The sequence below is a fragment of the Paroedura picta genome, chromosome 11 (genome assembly GCF_049243985.1).
Source record: "Paroedura picta isolate Pp20150507F chromosome 11, Ppicta_v3.0, whole genome shotgun sequence".
NCBI classification, from domain to species: Eukaryota; Metazoa; Chordata; class Lepidosauria; order Squamata; family Gekkonidae; genus Paroedura; species Paroedura picta.
The window spans coordinates 45,388,146-45,408,301 of NC_135379.1; the positions used below are offsets into that span (position 1 = coordinate 45,388,146).

Sequence of the window (20,156 nt, forward strand, 5' to 3'; positions counted from 1 at the left end):
GGGAAATATCTACCCAGCCTACTGGATTACAGATGTAAGGAAAATGGCAAAAGTTTACCACTAAGCTAAATGATACAGAAGATTAACTTCTGACACCCACTCCCTGCCCATGTCCATGGAACAAATGTACATCCTAACCCCCACCTGCTATGCAGGAGAATCCAGCCTCCAATATTTGACTGGCACCCTTCCCTTTTATCCAATTAAAGCTCTATGGTACACTTATCATCCAGTTCCAAGTAGACAAAAGGAGTAAAAAACTGCAACTGCTGGAGGGAAGACTCTCACCCACTGCAGACTCAGAAACTCCAATAGTTAGTATCAAAACCTGGCCTGCTCAATAGCTATGAAAAAGCTACCACCCAGGTACAAAAAGTACTTGATGCTTCAAATAATTGCAGTACTTTGTATATATAGTATGCACAGAATTTCTGCTACAACAGATCAGAATTTAGGGCATGTCTCATTCAATAGTAATCTGTTTAATTAAATGTATTTTCAGGGGTGAAGTTTGAAATTCTAATTGGACAGGGAATACATTATGATAGGGAATTATTGTAAAGCAGTCCCACCCCACCCCCACCCCAATTCATTCAGTAACCACAGAACAAATATGCCTATGTTTTGATTTGTAGGCAGCTATAGTCAATGTATTGATTTGGTGGATTTAAACAATACACAGTTCAGGTTATTCACAGGCAATACTAAGCTACTCCTCTGTCCAGCTAATTTTACACAAGCCTGCTAGCATCTTAGCCATTTCTTGAACAAAATCCTAGCAATAAAGCTGCACTTTTTGTGTGTTATGCTAAACTGAACTGTTGAGTAAGCTGTTATCACAAAGACAGAACAAAGAATAGATGCTAACATGGCTAGGCCCTAAAGGCCAAAAAGTGATACATGTTATTTTTTTTAATTTATTATATTTATATATCGCCCTCCCCGAAGGCTCAGGGCAGTTTACATAAGAACAATACATAAAACAGTCTATAAACATGTGAATAACCTTACAATATAATAATAATAATAGTTGTAACCATATAACAATATAACAGTATAAACAATATAAACAATACAACAGTGCAACAAACAGGTCCAGAGCATATTGGTGGAATTCTGAGGGGGGAGCAGGGGCCCTTCAGTCGTTGTTGATTATGTCTTATCTCAACCAAATGCCTGGCGCAAGAGCTCCTTTTTGCAGGCCCTGCGGAACTGTTTAAGCTCCGTCAGGGTCCTGATCTCCTCCAGGAGCTCATTCCACCAGGTGGGGACCAGAACAGAGAATGCTCTGGCCCCGGTCGAGACCAGGCTGACTTCTTTAGGGCCAGGGATCCTTAGCTGGTTGGTAGTGATGGAGCGCTGAGATCTTTTGGGAGCATAGGCAGGGAGGTGTCCCTCAGGTACACTGCGCCCTGACGGCGTATGGTCTTGAAGGTAATTACCAGAACCTTTAGTCTGATCCGGAATTCAACTGGCAACGATTGCAGTTGGTGGAAAACGCTATGTGCAAATGCTAAATAAAGATGCTGAACTTGGAGTGGTTCAGCGGTCAGCCAGCAGGCAGACAGTTCTTTGCCTCTAGATATCTGCGTGTGTCTGAAATCTCTTCCTCTTCACTACACATGTTCTTGTATAAAAGGACATGATGTTGCAAGAACGAATAGGAAGAAAATAATGCTTAGGGCCCAAAAGATAGCCAAGAAGTGTAAACATGGTATAGGTCTACCTAGAAGGTACAGATGGGACTGGAGGGTTACGTAAATGAGACACACAGGGAGATGGAGATGACAGTGAATAGAGTGCCTCAGGACAACCCAAACAGTTCTAGATGGGCTTCTTTTGTGGCAAACTCTGCTTTCTTTATGCAAGCACTCTCTTATTCTCCAGAGCCATTCACGTCTATGAGGAAAAAGGCAAGCAAAACTGTGAGAAGCCATTCAGCAGGAAGAGTAATGGATTATGTGCTTTGCTGACCTACAATCAATGTAACAACAAAGCCCAGACTAAACTGATATTTATCACTAGTTTAAGGTTCATGGAATTTCACAGGGATGGGTGGAGAGTGACTGAGTCCCAATACCTTACTCCTACCCCTTTATTTCACATCATTCCATCACTTAGCTTCCCTACCCGCCAACTTTTCCCTTCCCCATTCTGTTCATGTGACAGATACTCCAACTAAGCAATCTTGACGCCATTCATTACTCTGCCCATTGTAAACCGCAAACACCTGTCCTTAACAAGAGATGGAAAGTCAAGGAGCAAACTGGGCAGAACCACAAAGGGCTTTCCATATCCAACCCTACTTGAGTTTACCAGAACAGAACCTGCAGCTTGTTGAAGATTCAGGTAAGGAATATTTTGTTTCTATTTCCCCCACCCCTCCATATCACTTCCAGTGTATTAACACAACACTTTCTCCCCTTTCCCTTCCTAAACCCAGTATCTGAACTGAAGTGGGTAGAGCACTTGAAAATATCCCCCCATTTGGGACCAGTTTCATGAGTGATGTTCCTAACAGTTCTTTAACAGCTGTCCCCAAACCCTGGTCCAGGGACCGGGACCAGTCCATGGATCAGTCGGTACCAGGCCGTGGCTCCTCCTCGTCCTCCTACCCAGCTGCTGCCTCGGGGGCTGCCCTGCCACTCTGCCGCTGGCTCACCTTTAGTGCTCTCCGGCAGCCACCATGGCTGGGGGTCCCCCTCGGCGTGGCACTGCGCATATGCTACTGGCAGCCCCCCCCAGTGGGCAGCAGGAAAGCAGGGGTGCCAGCGGGAAAGCAAGCGGAGCAGAGGCTCAGGCAACGGCGACATCCCTCAGCAAAAGACTACCCCCGCCCGGGCCTCAGTAAAATTGTCAAGTGTTGACCGGTCCCCGGTGATAAAAAGGTTGGGGACCACTGCAACACATGTATATTCACTCCCGATCTGATTTGGAATGCCTGGGATGTCTTCCATGCATAGAATCCAGGTCAATAGACGGATAAATACAGTTATCAAAAAAGTAGCAATAACCATACTGTCATGCAGATAGGACAGCCTGTAGAGTCCTGGACTACCCAAATCTTATATTAGAAAGCTTTTTGTTATAACTCAAAGAGCTGTTGAACAAGGCTCAAAACAGAATTTTAGAAATGGAGTGGCTTTGTTCAACAGTTCTCAGGTTAATGGCTAAATGTTCCAATTTAGTAGCAAAACAGCTGATAAATCAAAGCCCACCTTTATACCACTACCTTGTTTTCAGAGGCAAAAGATACATTTAATCTTGCAACATAAAGCTCAGCTGATAATCTTTTTTCTGACTAGCACCTAATAAAAAAATCACCCTGCAAAATTGTGGAAAAGTAAACCCCAGTCTACTTTTCTTACACATTTCCTGTTACAAGACTGCATGGTTTTTACATATGTAGTACTTCGTTATTAAAAAGAATTCTTCCTCATAGCACCTTCTTTGTTGTAAGACTGAAACATGCTTTGCCTCCAGGCTGAACTATAATAAAAGTAAAACGGAATCAGACACTTGGCTTTCCTATAGCATTTTTCCCTGGTAATTTTTTTCCCTGTAAAGGTTTCCTATCGTTTCAAAAACACAATTGTTTTTATTATTTCTCTTTTGTTTTTCTGGATCTGTGGACTAACATAAAACAGATGTGTAATTCTGGGAGCTATTTCACATCTTTAAAAAGCATAAGAGTCCTTGTGATCCTTACAGTGCTACTTGTGCTCTAAAAATGCAATATCACCTTCAAGATATGTTCAAACACCTGCCAGCTTGGCTCACTTCCCATTCAGGCAGGTAATTAATAAATACTCTGATCATTTGCAACCTGATCATGCCTACTCACAGGAACAGGCAGAAGATAAGTTCTTCTGAGTGCCTATTTTGGAAATGTTGCTGCCTCCAAGATTTGTGGAGATGCAACAAACATAAGGGGGTGAAGGGAGGAAGTGATTCAAAGTCCTGATTTGTCAACTTGAGCTGCAGGGGGTAAACAACTGAGAAACTAGCTCTTTCTCCTGTCCATTTCACAATGCAGAGAATTAAAAAATTGCTCAGCTTGGGAAGGGGGCTCCCATACTCCCTTCTGCAATGCAGACATTAAAAGCATTGCACCCAGTTTGGAATGAAGAGAAACTAGATCTTTCTGTCCTTTCTGCAGTTCATATATCAAAAGCACTGCTTCTGCCTTGACCAAGCATGTACCCGTATATACTCAAGCATAAGCCGACCCAAATTTTAGCCAAGGCACCTAATTTTATCACAAAAATATAGTATCAACAATAACAGGTAAGTGGGGAACCTCACTCGAGTAATAAGTCTAGGGGGGCTTTTTCAGCATAAAAGATGTGCTGAAAAAGTAGGGTTATACTTGAGTATATACAGTAATTTCACTGCAAAGCTATTTTGCTGAAGGGGTAGGTCAGAACCAAACTCTCAGCTGTTCCCCCAATTTTCAGCTATAAATCCACTTCTAATCAACATGCATCTGCAAACTTAGTTGCTCAGTGCAATCCAAACATCAGTTCACAGTCTAATTGTGTTGAGCATTTGGGTTGTTCATACATGGTCAGCTCTGATTAGTCTTTGGACAAGAAACCACCAACGGAGTCCAGGATTATGACACAGAGACAGGAAATGGCAAACCTTAGAATGTCTCTTTTCATGGTAACCCTACAGAAGTTGGCAATGACTTGATGGCACTTTCCACCACAAATACTTTGAGTTTAAATGCAATTTTGTTGTTGTTAGGTGCTAAGTCGTGTCCGACCCATCGCGAACCCATGGACAATGATCCTACAGGCCTTCCTGTCCTCTACCATTCCCCGGAGTCCATTTAAGTTTGCACCTACTGTTTATGTTACTCCATCCAGCCAACTCATTCTCTGTCGTCCCCTTCTTCTTTTGCCCTCAATCACTCCCAGCATTAGGCTCTTCTCCAGGGAGTCCTTCCTTCTCATGAGGTGACCAAAGTATTTGAGTTTCATCTTCAGGATCTGTCCTTCTAAGGAGCAGTCAGGGCTGATCTCCTCTAGGACTGACCGGTTTGTTCGCCTTGCAGTCCAAGGGACTCGCAAGAGTCTTCTCCAGGACCAGAGTTCAAAAGCCTCAATTCTCTGATGCTCGGCCTTCCTTATGGTCCAACTTTTGCAGCCATACATTGCAACTGGGAAGACCATAGCTTTGACTAAACGCACTTTTGTTGGCAGGGTGATATCTCTGCTTTTTAGGATGCTGTCTAGATTTGCCATAGCTTTCCTCCCCAGGAGCAAGCGTCTTTTAATTTCTTTGCTGCAGTCCCCATCTGCAGTGATCTTGAAGCCCAGGAAAATAAAATCTGTCACTATCTCCATTTCTTCCCCATCTATTTGCCAGGAATTGAGAGGGCCGGATGCCATGATCTTTGTTTTCTTGATGTTGAGTTTCAAGCCAACTTTTGCACTCTCCTCCTTCACCTGCATCAACAGGCTCCTTAGTTCCTCTTCGGTTTCTGCCATTAGAGTGGTATCATCTGCAATATACTGCCTTAAACAATATTCTGCCTTAAATGTAATATACTGCCTTAAACGATCTAAAACACATCATTTATAATTTATAGGATTGCACTGTTTGGCATTTTTTATAAAATTTAATAAATGTAAATACATGCCTGAGCCTTCTATGGGCAACATTTCAAATACAGCCAATACTAAAGACAGAACTGTTAGCAGATATATCCTATACTACCTTAACATGTATTTCTTCGTTTTTGCCATCTGAGAGGCTGGAAAGAATGAAGGATGAAAGCAGAAATCCACAAACTTTGAAGTAAACAAAATAAACCAACTTTACAGCGAACAGCTCCCACATTCTCGTTCCTGCTAAAGCTCTGTCCCACCTGGTTTTGGTCCATGCAGGCACAACCTGGAGGGGGGGGGATCAAAGGATAAGGCCACCTTTCCTTTTTCATCAGCAGAAAAGCTGGCTGGATCCAACCTCATGTGTCACACACAGAAGCACTCTCATATAGTCACAAGAGGATGATCATCATAGCTACAGAGTTCAACTTCACAACATTTAGCAACACTAAATTCTTCAATACTATACCAGACGTTAAAGCATATTAACTGTGGGCAAAAAGAGTCACATTTAAGCAATAATCCTTGAAAACACTAGCAAAGTACGGCAGAGAGCAAAGTGTTTCCCACCCTGTGTCTTTGTTAGCTAAGCCAGGCTACAGGAGCACAGGGAGTTCTGGGTAAATAACAGTTCTGAGTAATGGTTTCCAATGGTTGCCAAACATAAAAAATCCTGTTGTGTGGACAGAAGGTAATTTGGGTCAGGCTGTGCTAGTGAGAAACAGAATCAGGTGAACTGCCCATTCTCCTTTAATCAGCAGAATGTGTCCAAAATAGGATCCCTCTTCAATTTGATGATGGAGGCAATGAGATCAAGTCAAGCCATTGTCTAATGAATGAACCACTGATTCTGACTACAGAAATGCCTAGCTACAAAACTGAAGTTTGCAGATCTACAGCACAGATCTAAAACAGATAGGCTGGCAGTACAAGATGAGGCAGCTTAAACAAACACCATGCTGTATTATAATCTAGGTATTTATAGCAGATGTTGCATAGACAATATACAGGAATGCAGGAAATGCTTCCCTAATCCTCACATTTTTCATTTTGGCTTTAAGCCTCACTAAAAGGGTAGGAAAGAAGCTTCGTTGCTTATCTCACGGCAGCTGGGAAATACAATAAAGGATCCTTGGTGATTCAGTCTTATCAACCATGTTGAAGGACTGCTTCTCTGGGCCTTGCCAGTGTTAGAAAAAGAAGAAGGGGTCTCAAAGGTAGGTGAGGCTGAGAGAGCCCTGATCTGATCTTATGGTCAGTCAGAACAGCTTTATCAATGCTGTGGAGAGTGCAAGGTCACCCACCTGGTTGTATGTAGGTAATGTGCAAAAAGTAATGTGCAAAGGGCTTTTACAGTGAAATTTTGTTGATGCATGCTATATTCCTAAAAAGTGAAATAGGGCTCTTCCATATCCATTCCCATTTTCCAAGATACTCTGCTGTCACAATCCAAGTGTCAGTTGTGAACTCTATTTTTTTTTATACATCCAAGTGACACCAGATGGTGCCAAGAGTGCCATGCTCTTTTTGTATGTGACACTAGCCACTGCTCACAAACATCTGAGGACTCTCCTGGACTCAGTGTATTTGTCACTTCTAGTCTGCCTGGAGGACACTAACTGATTTGTGCATATTGTTTCTTTAATTCTTCACTTGTCTACTTTTCCTCCCCTCTCCACATTGTTCAGAGAAATACATGAGTGCCCTCTCGTGGCTAAATGTAATAAGCACATGCATAAAATATAGTAACGCCACATTTTACACTCAGAAACCAAAATCCTGCGGCTCAATTAAAAGCAACATAAAACAGTTATATTATGAGCATAAAACCCAGGAAGTAAACTTTCTTATAATATAAGATGTACTTCAAAGTCTGCCCATCCAAACTGAAACTCTGAGGTTTATTTCTCCCCTCTCAAATTCAAAGGTCTGGTTTTGACCTTTAAGGCCATCCATGGTCTGTGCCCGGTGTATACCTCTATGCCTCTCGCCCAGTGTATGCCTCTATGCCTCTTGCAGAGCTCTTCGCTCTGCAAATACAAACAGGCTGGTAATCCCCAGCCCGTGTGAAATTCACCTAGCCTTGACTGGGGCCAAGGACTTTTCGGCCCCGGCCTAGTGGAATGAACTCCCAGAAGAGCTAAGCGCCCTGCAGGAACTAATGCAGTTCCGCAAGGCCTGTAAGACAGAGCTCTTCCACCAGGCTTTGGATTGAGGCCAGGCTGAGGAGACATAACTGCACCTCCTCCCCTTGAGACCCCCCATATTCTATCTCCAGATGGACATCTGGGTAACATCCTCTTTTGATGGATGTTGGCAGCCAGGGGGATTAGTTGGGGGGGGGCATAATTTTATTGCTTTTAATATATTATATTTGTTGATTTTAAATTTGTATTTGAAAAATGTTAGTCCCTGCGAGCTGGCTGTGGCAGGAGTGGCAGCTTATCAATACAATGAAATAACTAAATAATATTCCTCCTGTGTCCCTGCTTGTGACCACTCCTCTAGCTCCATTGCGCGATGCTATTTAAAGGTCTCCTTGATTTATAAATTAATTTATCTAAATTTTACACAACATACCTGAGTCAGCTCCTGGAACAAATATACATAAAAGCACAATATAAAAATATCTAGCAATAAAAACATTAAAAATCACATTAATGCAGAGAAACACCTATTTTAAAAACAAAACCTATGCTTCCAGATTATATTTTCATCCCATTCTCCCTTTAAGGAGCATAAGGCCACAGTTCTTTCATCCTCCAATTTATCCTCACTACAATTCCATAAAGTAAGCTAATCAGGCAGTATGTATCTGACCAGAGTGACCTTCATGGTTGACTGTACCCACATCTTGCCAGCCTAGTCGAACACAACTTACTATGGTGCACTAGCTCTTTTAAATAGAGCCTTCAAATTAAAACAAACACACACCTCAGCCACACTGGCATTATCTTAAGCATGAGAATGAGGACTGCAGTAGGCAGCAAGTCCCAGAGAAGCTTCTTTCCCACTAAAAAAAAATATGGCAGGCTTTCTCAACCTCTTTATGAAACCCTGCGGTTTCTTGACATCCCTGGAAGGGATTCTTGAATGGGTGAGAGTTAACTGATTTTATATATATATTTAAAATTGTTAAACATTTATCAGCTGATGAGATCATATATGGTCTGCCCCCCCCCTGCCAAAATGGCCAATGTGGGATCCGTAGGGGATGGGAAGGGGAGGGGGGCCCAGGGAGGCATGTAACTCCACTTCTGAGATTTCTCAGCCCGAAGAGAGTTTCAGGGGTTTCTCAATGATAAAAAAGTTGAGAAAGTCTGACCTATGGTCTTGCTGTAATTTTTCCTTCTTTGCCAACATTTCCCAAATACCTCTCATCCAAGGATTGAGCATGGGAGACTTGGAAGGAAAAAGTGGGCCAACAGCTGCAGAGGAAGGAAGGACTTGAGAAAGTTAATATAAGGCTCACCCAAGGAGGAGCCTTGGCTGGTCATCTCCCATCACTTTTTCCCCTTGCAATGTGCCTGAATTGCCTCCAAAACATCTACATGAGGATCCCTGTCACACACACATCAAATCCTTCTTCAGATTAATCCTTTTCAGTAACGTCCTTGGCACTACTCCTTAGTCTCCTTATGCCAACTGAACCTAAGACTAAGGATGTGTAAACAAAAAACACACTCATCACTTCCTCCACGCCAGTATCATTTCCTGCTCTCATAGTTTAGACTGTAAGCTCCTTGGGGAAGGGACTTATTGTTCACATGCTGTATAATACCTTGCAAATCAATTGCACCCTAACAGGGCTAATTCCACACATAATTATGGTATTATTTTTAGTTAGTCCTATTTTATTGCTCTTGGATTCTCAGCCTTTAAAGAAAATATGACAGCATTAGGTAATATTTTACAGACTCCAGGGTATGAACTGACTTTGGCAGTTTCCTGACACCACCAAGGAAAAATTCAATAAGAACGCTCCTGAATAAATGGCATGAGAAGTGCTTTACATGTCTTTTCAATCAAAGCCAAGATCAGCCCAGTTTTATCCATGCCTCACCATTTGTGACTTCAGCAACCCCTGCTAGAATAATACACATTGTAAAATGACAACATATGTTCAGATCAACAATTCACCTGGGATTCTATCCAAGCTGAACAAATATGCACTCAACGTTATCAGGACTGAACATGTTTTATCGAAAGATTTTTTTGCTGAAGAGAATCCATCCAGGAAAGAAAGAAAACATAGTAATACTCATTTTGCTATCGTCACTGTGTATTTTACAATACAATTCTATACATAGTTTAAACCCACTGAAATCACTAACTTATTACTGTGCATAGTATTGAGCATCCCATGACACACATTCCTTGCAATTTGTTAACTATTCCCCCACAAGCATATTCTCTCAGGCATGATAGCACAAGTCCCCTCCAGTTATTCCCAGCTAAGGTTACCAGATCCCAACTGGCCACCAGCAGAGGAAGGGGGAGGGCTGCCAGATCCAGGTTGGGAACTCCTGGATGGAGCCCGGGAAGGGCAAGGACCTCAGTGGGGTACAATGCTACAGAGTCCACCCTCCAAAGCATCAATTTTCTCCAGGGGAGCTAATCTATGTAGTCTGGAGATGAGCAGCAATCCCAGGTCCCACCTGACATTGGGCTGACATCCCTATTCCCAACTCACCCTTTCCTACCTATGGCTGTCAAATTACAATCTCTTGCTGTTTAGTCACTCCACCATCACAAAATGGCACAAGGACCCATTATAATCTCTTTGCCACTAAATTTCCTAAGCATTTCTACTTAATGAGGCTTGCATCCAGGAAAAAGTGTTCTTGGGTCTGTACTTCCAAGGTGTCTGTAGAACCTAGGTCCTCTGCCTTTCCTATTACGCCGGTAACCACTAAGTTGGGGTTATTGGTGTTGTACTGTTATTGCTGTTGTCACATGTGTTCCTCATGTTATCTGTATCTGTTTCCTGTTCCCTGTAAACCACCCTGAGGCTTCAGGGGAGGGCAGTATATAAATATAAATAAATAAATTAAATAAATAAAGAATATGAAGAATCTACATTTATTACGACTATATACCAGCTTTATAGAATATACAAACTTTATGGATTATTATATTATTATATAAAATAAAACAAGCTATGTTTAATTTAAAATTTACCTTTTATACCTCCAAATGGCCCATAAGTCATGTTGCACGCTGTCCGCTGCAGATTGTGTTCATACATAAGTTTGAGCTGATACTGGTTTCCATGTTCTGTGTTTCCCAACATTCCTATTAAGAGACCAAAGTTGTTGGATATGTAGTAGTTTCTGTTCCTAAAAAAGTACCTACTGTAGAAGTGCCCGTGCTATGAATCCATTGCACCAGGGGATTCAGGAATAATAATATTATTGTTATTGTTATTATTGTTGTTATTAGACTTATTTCCCGCCACTCCCTGTGAGGCTCATGGCGGGTAACAAGAGTCTTAACCACATTAAAATACCCATTAAAAGACTTTTAAAAATCCCAACATGACAGAAAACTATCTTGTTCCCACCCCCCACTACCAGAGCAGCAGGAAGAACGGAGAGAAGTGATATGACTTCCAATCCCAAAGGGTGGGGTGGATGCTGGATCTTATTTGCTGACCCCAGCCTCAACCAAAAGCCTGGTGGAAGAGCTCCATCTTACAGGCCCTGTGGAAAGCTTGCAAATCCCGCAGGGCCCGCAGCTCAACCGGGAGCTCATTCCACCTGGTAGGAGCCAGGACCGAAAAGGCCCTGGCCCTGGTTGAAGGTAGGCACACTTCCTTGGGGCCGGGAACTGAATTAGGGTCTAATTCCATTGAATTAGACCCTGTATAACTTGCAAAACAAAGGATACACTGAGAAACAGAATTATGACAGAAAGTGACAGCGCACCAATACTCTGAGGTCGGTTAGGCTGAGTGTATGCCTGGCCCAAGGCCAGCCAGCAAGCTTTCATGAGAATTCATACTTGGGTCTCCCCACACCCTAGTCGGGCACTCTAACCAGTATACTGGCTCTCAAGAGGAAACAAAATGTCAATATATACTATTACCATATTAACATTAGTTATAATCCCACTTTCCAGGGACATTCTCCCATTTTATACATGTAATTTCTGAAACATGAGGCAATACAATCCCAGAGTACACAATTTAGTTTTCTATACATCTTGAATCAGTTAATGCTTTGTTGACAACAAGTCCACCTTGACCACCATCATAATTGCTATCCAGGTATTTCATACAAAACCTTTTATTAGGTGTCCTCTGCCTCATGATTACAGAACCCTCTTAGCCTAGATTACCAAGATATGAGTATGCTTTTCAGTGATAATTGAACAGTACTTGTATTAAACTCAAGCATGTATTGTTTTTTTTAAAAAAAGCATCTAAAGCCAAAAAGGAGAAGCTGGCAATTACGCTTTTAGTTAAAAGAGTACCTCTGGTGTTTCCATCTTTATGGATTATCAACATATACTATGGTTTACTTATTATCAATGGATACAATACAATATATACTATATATACAAGTACTATGGTTTTCTTTTTACCCCTTATCTTCAGTTCTCCACATATACCATATTTTCTTATTATTGTACATTTCCAAGACTAACTTAATGAAATTGGCATTTTTTTTTAGTTGAATCTATATTGCAAACCCAGATATATTGCTGGTGCTTCAAATCTAAAGGTCAGGATGAGATATGTTAGCTATTTATAGCACTAACTTCTGTAAAGTACCTCCAACACGGAGCTCGTACTGTCACTCTTTAATGCAAGTAAAATTTGAAGAACACAAAACTTTCTTCTTGCCAGAGAATTCAAATTAAATACTGTTGTTTACCTTTAGTCCATTAGGCATTTAACATGTTTCTCGTTACAGTTAATGTCATAAAGAAAAAGAATATCATTAAAACCCTCTTTGACTTTATTGAGCTCTGAACCTACAGCAGGGGTAGTCAACCTGTGGTCATCCAGATGTTCATGGACTACAATTCCCATGAGCCCCTGCCCTACAGGATCAGACCAGTGGTTTATCTTGTTTTAAACAGTGTCCAATTAGTTGCCCAAGAAAGCCAATAAACAGGACATAGAGGACAAGGGGAACGAGTGAAGTTACCTCCTAGAACTGGCATTCAGAGATTTCCTGCCTCTACAAGCAGAAATTCCTTTAACTCGCTGATTAGTGCCCATGGATGGATCTATCCTCCGTGAACTTGTTTTAGTCCCTTTTAAAGCTGAGCCCCTATGCTTGTGGCCATCACTATGTTCATTGGCAGTGAATGCTCAATAAATAAATAAATAAATGTTTGTCTTGTCTGTCCTGAATCTATAGACAGAATCTAATTCCTCAATAACATGATTTCAAATCTTGCAGATTTTTGTTCCTCCCTAACGTTCATTAGATCTCGACAACCGCCATACATCTAAGTTTTGGCATTTTCTTTCATTTCGTTATAGCTATAAAATAAGTTATACCCCTTTTCAGATTGGCAATTATCTCATTTTCCAAAATATTGAAATTAGGGCACTTTTGCCTTTTCAAGTTATTTCAAATTCAGTTACAATTCTTTTCTTACTATATTTCTCAGCCCTTTCTATTCATAATTTAGTTACAACTGTTTTCCACATGGCAGTCTAACTGGTCACTGATGTTCCACTCATTTTATTCCAGAGTACTGTTTCTGCTGGATTCTTATACATCAGAACCATGGACCTGTTCAAACTGTTATGGATTAGATTGCTATTTTCAGTTATGCTTTCTATTATTGTTGCAGTTCACTTGTATGTTGTGAAGAAACAAAGTTTCATGTACTGTTTATATTTATATTCCATGTGAACCGCCCTATGCCTTAGGGATGAGTGGTATCCAAATATAATTTAAAAATAAATAAACGTATGAAACCAAGATTAGGAGTGATTTATTCAGGCTCTAGCAAATGAGACAAGCTTTCTCTAGACAGATGAACATTAAATGGAAGTCCCATTCTTTGAGTAACAGATAAAGAAAAAGAAATATTTCTTTACAAGTAAGCAACATTTATTTGACTCTTCAAATTAATTTTCAGCAACAAAGAAAGCAAAGGTCATAGTAATTTCCCCAATAGAGCAAGAAGGTTATTGCTTGTTACATGCACTTTTTTACAGTGCATAAACAAACACAATAACAATAAATATGGAATAACAAAAGTGTAGTAAGTTTCTTAGGCATGAAAAAGAAACTGATAGAAGAATGTTTCTTTTACCTGAGACAGCATACACACAAAGCTTTTTGCAATGCAATACAGCCAGATGAAGTAGTTCTGTACCCCTGCCAGGAAAGAGCAAAATAAAAACTTGTGATCTTTCAAGAAAAAGAAACATTATACTCTGAAGTTCCTTAATTAGGATTCCTCTGTGAGTCTGCTTCATTTTGGTTAAGATCAATTTCTAAACTGCTAATGACCAGTACTGGGTACAATACTGTGCCTGAAAAATTTTCACATTCAGCACCTCTGACAAGTTGCACTACATTTGCATGTTCATCAAGTCCTCACTGAGTGATATATATCAGTGGTCCCCAACCTTTTTATCACCGGGGACCACTCAACGCTTGACAATTTTACTGAGGCCCGGTGGGGAGGGGGGGTAGTTTACTCCTCTACTCTCAATCACTGCCCTAACGCTCTCTGACTCTGGTCGCTATGGTAATGTTTAAACATCCCTTCAAAATAAGATACAGACACACCACAACAATGAACATTAGGAACATTTTCATTTTCATGGAAATTTTAATTCATGACAATGACAAATCAATGAGAACCTTGAGCTTGTTTCTCTGCAACGAGATAGTCCCATCTGGGAGTGATGGGAGACAATGACACCCGAAAGGGCCGGGGAGGGGGGAGAAGGCGTCCTTCACGGCCCACCTCCAATTAGTCGACAGACCACATGTGGTCTGCGGCCCACAGGTTGGGGATCGCTAATATATATGGTATATTTGCCTTTGTGCAAACTAAACTAGTTCACCTAGCACAGCATTATTTCTAGAAGACTGAGGACACCTTAATAATGGGCATCTCTGAAGAGTTCTTACAAATATCCAATTATCAGTTAAGCGTACTGAATAGAGGTACACAATATTTTTAAAAGGCAAATTATAGAGATGGAAGGGGTCATTCAGACCATCTAGTCTAACCCCCTGAGTAAAGGATCGACCTAAAGTGTCCATGAAACAAAAATGTAATAATTTATGACACTTATAATATGTGTATTATATACACCCAGTCTATATATCCTGTAAAAAGATTTTTACCAAACTGCAGTATTTATCTCCTCAACTCTTCTCTAAGATGATTCTGTCAAATTTTGCTGTAAATACTTTGACAGGTTTCAGATCGAACAATATAACATGAGGGTTAGACGATGGGGAAAACATTGCAGTCTGGTGTACTCCTCCTCTCCACTCCCCCCACATGTAGATTTCCTGGTTTCCTCTAACCATAGTTAGCCATGATGCAGGAATCAGGCATAATTTTAAATAATGGAGTGAAGTAGGTATTCAAACCATAGTTAAGTCCCAAAAACCGTCTTCCTATTTCATTCATTTGATTTTTATACCACCCTCCCATATGGCTCAGGGCAGTTTACATCAGACATGTACACCACAAGCCCAAAAAACGTGGACCTCACACGTTTCAACCTATGAGATCTTCATCAGAGGTCCAAGTTACAAATACAATATAAGTATAAACATTCAGTAACAGTTTGGGAGAGCTACACAACTGCATTTAATCTGACTCCAGAATATCCTGTTGTACCCAACTCTGATTGGTTAAACGCTGCCATGACATAAATGCACAGGCCATGTGATCCTTATTGTCTGGATCACATAGCTAGAAAGAAAGAAAAAGGCAGCACTAAAGCAACTACTGAGAAGAGAGAATCACCCAAAGTATTCCGGGGGGGGGGGGGGGGGGAGATGCCATTGAGAACATTTCAAGACCAATACTCTGTTTGGATGGCAAACATGATTATGCCCTCTACCATGAATTTTGCAGTTGCTAATTTGGGTGTCACAGCAAACTATGGGGAGAAGAAACAGGAAAATGAATAGAATTAGTATGCAAGAGGGAAGTAAAGAAGGAGTGTGAGAGCCAGAGATGCATATTTCCAAACAAGATAAATATAAGAACTTTGCATAATTTTTTAAAATACCTACTTTTATAATTCCTCATTTCAAAGAAAGATTTCTTACAAAGAAAAAACTGAACGTACCAAAATCTATGCTTGACTCTAACATGCTTGTCACTAAGCAAGCCCAAGATACTTCATACCGAATCAACCCTTGGGGAGGTGAGCTAGCTTTGATGAACCCAATTCCCTTAATTAGCAAGGTAATTAGCAAGACCATTTACTTACGAAACAAATTTTCCAACTTCCACCTGCAGTACTGGTTCACATAATTGGGTTTCTAAGAGTAACTCTTCAGCTTGCACAGGATCACCAGGTTTTGCAGGATGGGGATTATAGATTCTAAGGAATCCCATGTAACTGCCCACAATTATTTTATCTGAAAAAATAAACATATACAAGAGGTAATGTTGAAATTTATAAGCCTGGTCCTATCCTGAACTGCTCAGGATGGATCTCACGATTATAGTTTTACAGCCCATATCTAGTCTAGAGGTTCAATAAAATGTACTTCCAATTCAACACACATGGGACTGCAGCTTCAGATGAACACCAAACAGGGATCACAATGCCCTATGCCCAATGCCCATTTGCCATCATATGTTAAGTCTTATCTTAAATCAGCTAACAAATTCCTCTTGGTAAGTCTGAGTTCTCCAAGTAGAGCCGTCCTCAGCAAGAATTCATTACTGAAACACTCTGAAGCAGACTTTTAGGAAGCCCTTTGGTCATTTCACAGGGCAATTGAGAAAAAAAATTAGGTGATTTTTCTTTAAACTGTGTATGGATTTTTGTGTGGATTTTATTGTTGCTGTAGCTTTAATTCTGATGCACTGTAAACAATTTTGGAATATTTTGCAGGCAAGATATATACATTTTCAAACATACACACAAGCAATACAGTAGTTAAACATCAAATCTACAAAACAAACAGTTTCTGCTTACCTTGTCCATTGCTGCTGTTGTCAACATTTGCAACACATAAGCATCCTTGATCAAATTCTTCTTTATTGCCAACTACTGTAGACCACCAGTCACGGGCTTTAAATAAAGACATTCTCCTTCAACCCTGGTGGGGAATAATTCGAAACCCGTATTTAGAATACTACTTATAGTCAAATTGCAGTCTGTAGTAAATATGTAAGCAAATAACACTAACACCTATTTGGTACTTCCTCAACCACAAGAGGGCTGCTGTTACATTTAGTTGTAGAACATAAATAGCATTGATGGACTTGACAACGCATCACCTTCAGCAGCCTTTTTCAACCTTTGGGATGTGGAGGAGCCCCTGAAATAGTTTTCTAGGCTTCCAGAAATCCCTGAAGGGAGGTCAGCAGGCCTCACCTCCCTACTATACCCCTGGAAGTGACATTATCGCCCATGTTTTCGAGATGTTTTTGATATTGTGTTATGATTATGATTGGATTTTTTATGTCCTTTTAACTGGGGTTTTAATTGTTTTATGGACTTATGTAACCCATCATGATAATAATAATCAATCATCATCATGTTAACAGACAGGCTTGAAGAGCGCTGAGGGGGGAGAGATACAAGGCAGTTTAAGGCAGGAATAGGTATGTAGGCTCTGTCCCCTCCCAAGCACAGAAACCACAAGAGCACTCACTCATCCACAGTAAAACCGTTTATGCATTGGGAACTTCACTGCCCCAGCTTCCATGCAGGAACACAAATCTGGGGTGGATGAGGTGCACCGGGCCAAATGCTCCCCCATGTGGGTTCAGGGAAAGGTGGGGCAACCTGCCACAACAAAAACTCCAGCCTGCAGCCCAGCATGAAACCTCCAGTGCATAAACAGTCTAACGGGAGCAATGGAAGCAGCTTGTGGATGAGTCCATTAAGGCAGGAGGGGAAAAGCTGCGGACCGCTGATTAAGAATCCCTGATCTACAGTCTCCTTATAACGCACTCCCTTAAATAACTGGGCTACCATTTTGGATGCATTGACTCTTCTATGCTCACTTGTTCCAAAATGGCCCTTGCCCAAGCTAACTGGATCATCATTCTCCTCACACTGAGCCGGGATGATCAGGATGGTTGGGAGGCTGGAGGTTTTATTGCCACCAGGGTGGGTTGTTTTAAGCTGTAAGGTAGGGGGTTTTAAAGGGAATTTTATTGGGAAATGCTTTGTTCCCCACCACAAGCCACTTGCGGGAGTGGCAGGCTAGGAATTTAATAAATAAGCAAGCAAACAAAAAACATGATGGGCTGTGATCCCACAATTGTAAAAGAAAACAAATCTCTTGGTAGCTTATTGAAGGCAGAAAGAGAAAAATCATAATCCAACATGGCCTAATAAGGCCCTCCTCCTTTGCCACATCACATGCTGCTTTTCAGAACTTGGATGACCTTCAAAAGCAGCTTGTAAAGATGGGCTGAGGAAGTAGGGAGATGAGGAGAGATTAACACCCTGCATAATGCACATGCCTGGAAGACACCAATGAATCACATGCACAACAGTTGCCTGTACCAAACAAACATTAACATGCCACAAGTTTATGACCTAATTCTGCCCATTACTCATTTATAAAATATCTTTACACAGAGTGTTCAGTATGAGATATGAACTCCATGCCAGCTATAAGGTGATAGTAGCTCTATAGATTAAACTATAATGAACCATGTTTCTTCCCTCAAAAGGACTAGGACAATCAAATTGCAACTTCCTTCAAAAAAAGAGCAAGGATCACCTGCAAGAGCAAGCATGTTACCTGGTAAAAAGCAGATCGTAAGGGACATGTGTCACATACATACAATAGGCTAGACTAAGAATCCTTCTGACCATAGTCTCTTTCACCCCTACCCCCTCCAAAAAAACTGTCCTTGTAGGCTGGAGAGACAGGGGGTTTAACAGAGACCTCAGCACAGTATTAACATACAATCAGAAAGAAATATCAAAATCTTTTCCATGAATCATCTTTCTCACATATAGGCCACTTCAATTCTGACTCATTTAAATGGGAAGTGTTATATATTAAAACAACAAATGGCACAACAAGACTGTAAAGTGAAATCCCTTAACAGCATAAATCAATCAATGGAAATTGACAAGTTCCCACAGGCTTGAATGTAATAGGACTTCACCCATGAACAAGACAAGCATCTAGGCCTCTGATGTAATCACTTTCAGCTGTCCTTAAGACATAAGGAACTCAAGACACAAATAGACTTCTTTAAGTCCTGCCTGCAGTTATTTGGAACACAGTGCAGAAGCAACAATGCTTGACTCAGCCTAGAAATACTAGGATAAGTACAGCAATGCAAACATTCGAATTATACACACCAAATACTAGCTTCTTTTTAAGAGGTAAGTAGGTTGTTCAGATATTAATAAGGAAAAAAACTGTTGAGACACCTGTTGCACACCCAAATCAGTCTGTTTCTTTAGACACTTGCTGCTGAACATTTGACACAAAGAATACAAAACACTTTGGATATAAACATCCATAAACTGTTAAATACTGCTCTGTCGCACATCAATATCTACAATGGGCAGTCATTAAATCTATTGTCACTAGATGTTCTCTGTCTATGCTCCCTGGCTATATATGTGGTCCTTTACTCTATGCTAACCATGCAAGAGAGAAAGTGTGTTTGTCATAGGCTTAATTGTCCATACAACTGAATACTAAAGATTCTCACTCACTCATAAGACGCAGCAGCTTCAATGGTGATTATTCTGATGGGGCAAGCTGGCAAACATATACACTACGTAAACTCCACAGAACACAACTGAACTTGCCTCCACTAAAAATATACACAAACAGGGATAGCTAAACAGCCATCCTACACATACCTAGTTACATTCCTTCTGAATTAAATGCATAAGCACTGACAGTAAATCACAATTCTAAACACACTTACCCAGAAGTTAGCCTCCTCGAAGACACCGAGGACCTACTTCCAAAGCCAGTGTGGGGTAGCGGTTAAGAGTGGTGGCCTCCAATCTGGACAGCCAGGTTTGATTCTCCACTCCTCCACATGCAGCCAGTTGGGTGATCTTAGGTTAGTCACCGTCCTGTCTGAGCTGTTCTCAGCCCCAACTACCTCGCAGAGTGTCTGTGGTGGGGAGAGGCACAGAAGGTGGCCGTAAACCACTCGGAGACTCTTTCGGATAGTGAAAAGCAGGCTATAAAACTCAAATCTTCCTTTTCAAAATACCGGCAGACTCGGACTCCCAAACGCCCCAAGTGACAAGAGCATCTCTTTTCCACTACGCAAACCAGGACATTAAGCTCTTTTAATCTACTTACCTGACTTCTGCAGGAATCATGGGGCAGGGATGTGCCCTCCCATCCTCCCTCTACACCAGTG

At 41.1% G+C, this 20,156-nt stretch overlaps 1 protein-coding gene across 3 annotated transcripts in view; it reads right to left on the reverse strand.

The window, feature by feature from the left end:
* The window catches only part of BBS9 (Bardet-Biedl syndrome 9), a 249,944-nt gene that overhangs the window by 229,085 nt on the left and 703 nt on the right, over positions 1-20,156 (reverse strand). For all 3 annotated transcript variants that reach the window (XR_013225256.1, XM_077302587.1, XM_077302586.1), the window contains exons 2-5: positions 16,768-16,891; positions 16,051-16,201; positions 13,896-13,960; positions 10,797-10,910 (exon numbers count right to left, since the gene is read on the reverse strand). Coding sequence is in view for 2 of the 3 variants with exons in the window: in XM_077302587.1 (XP_077158702.1) it covers positions 10,797-10,910; positions 13,896-13,960; positions 16,051-16,201; positions 16,768-16,879 (442 nt within the window). In the remaining variant the exon portion in view is untranslated. The remainder of the gene's footprint in view (positions 1-10,796; positions 10,911-13,895; positions 13,961-16,050; positions 16,202-16,767; positions 16,892-20,156) is intronic.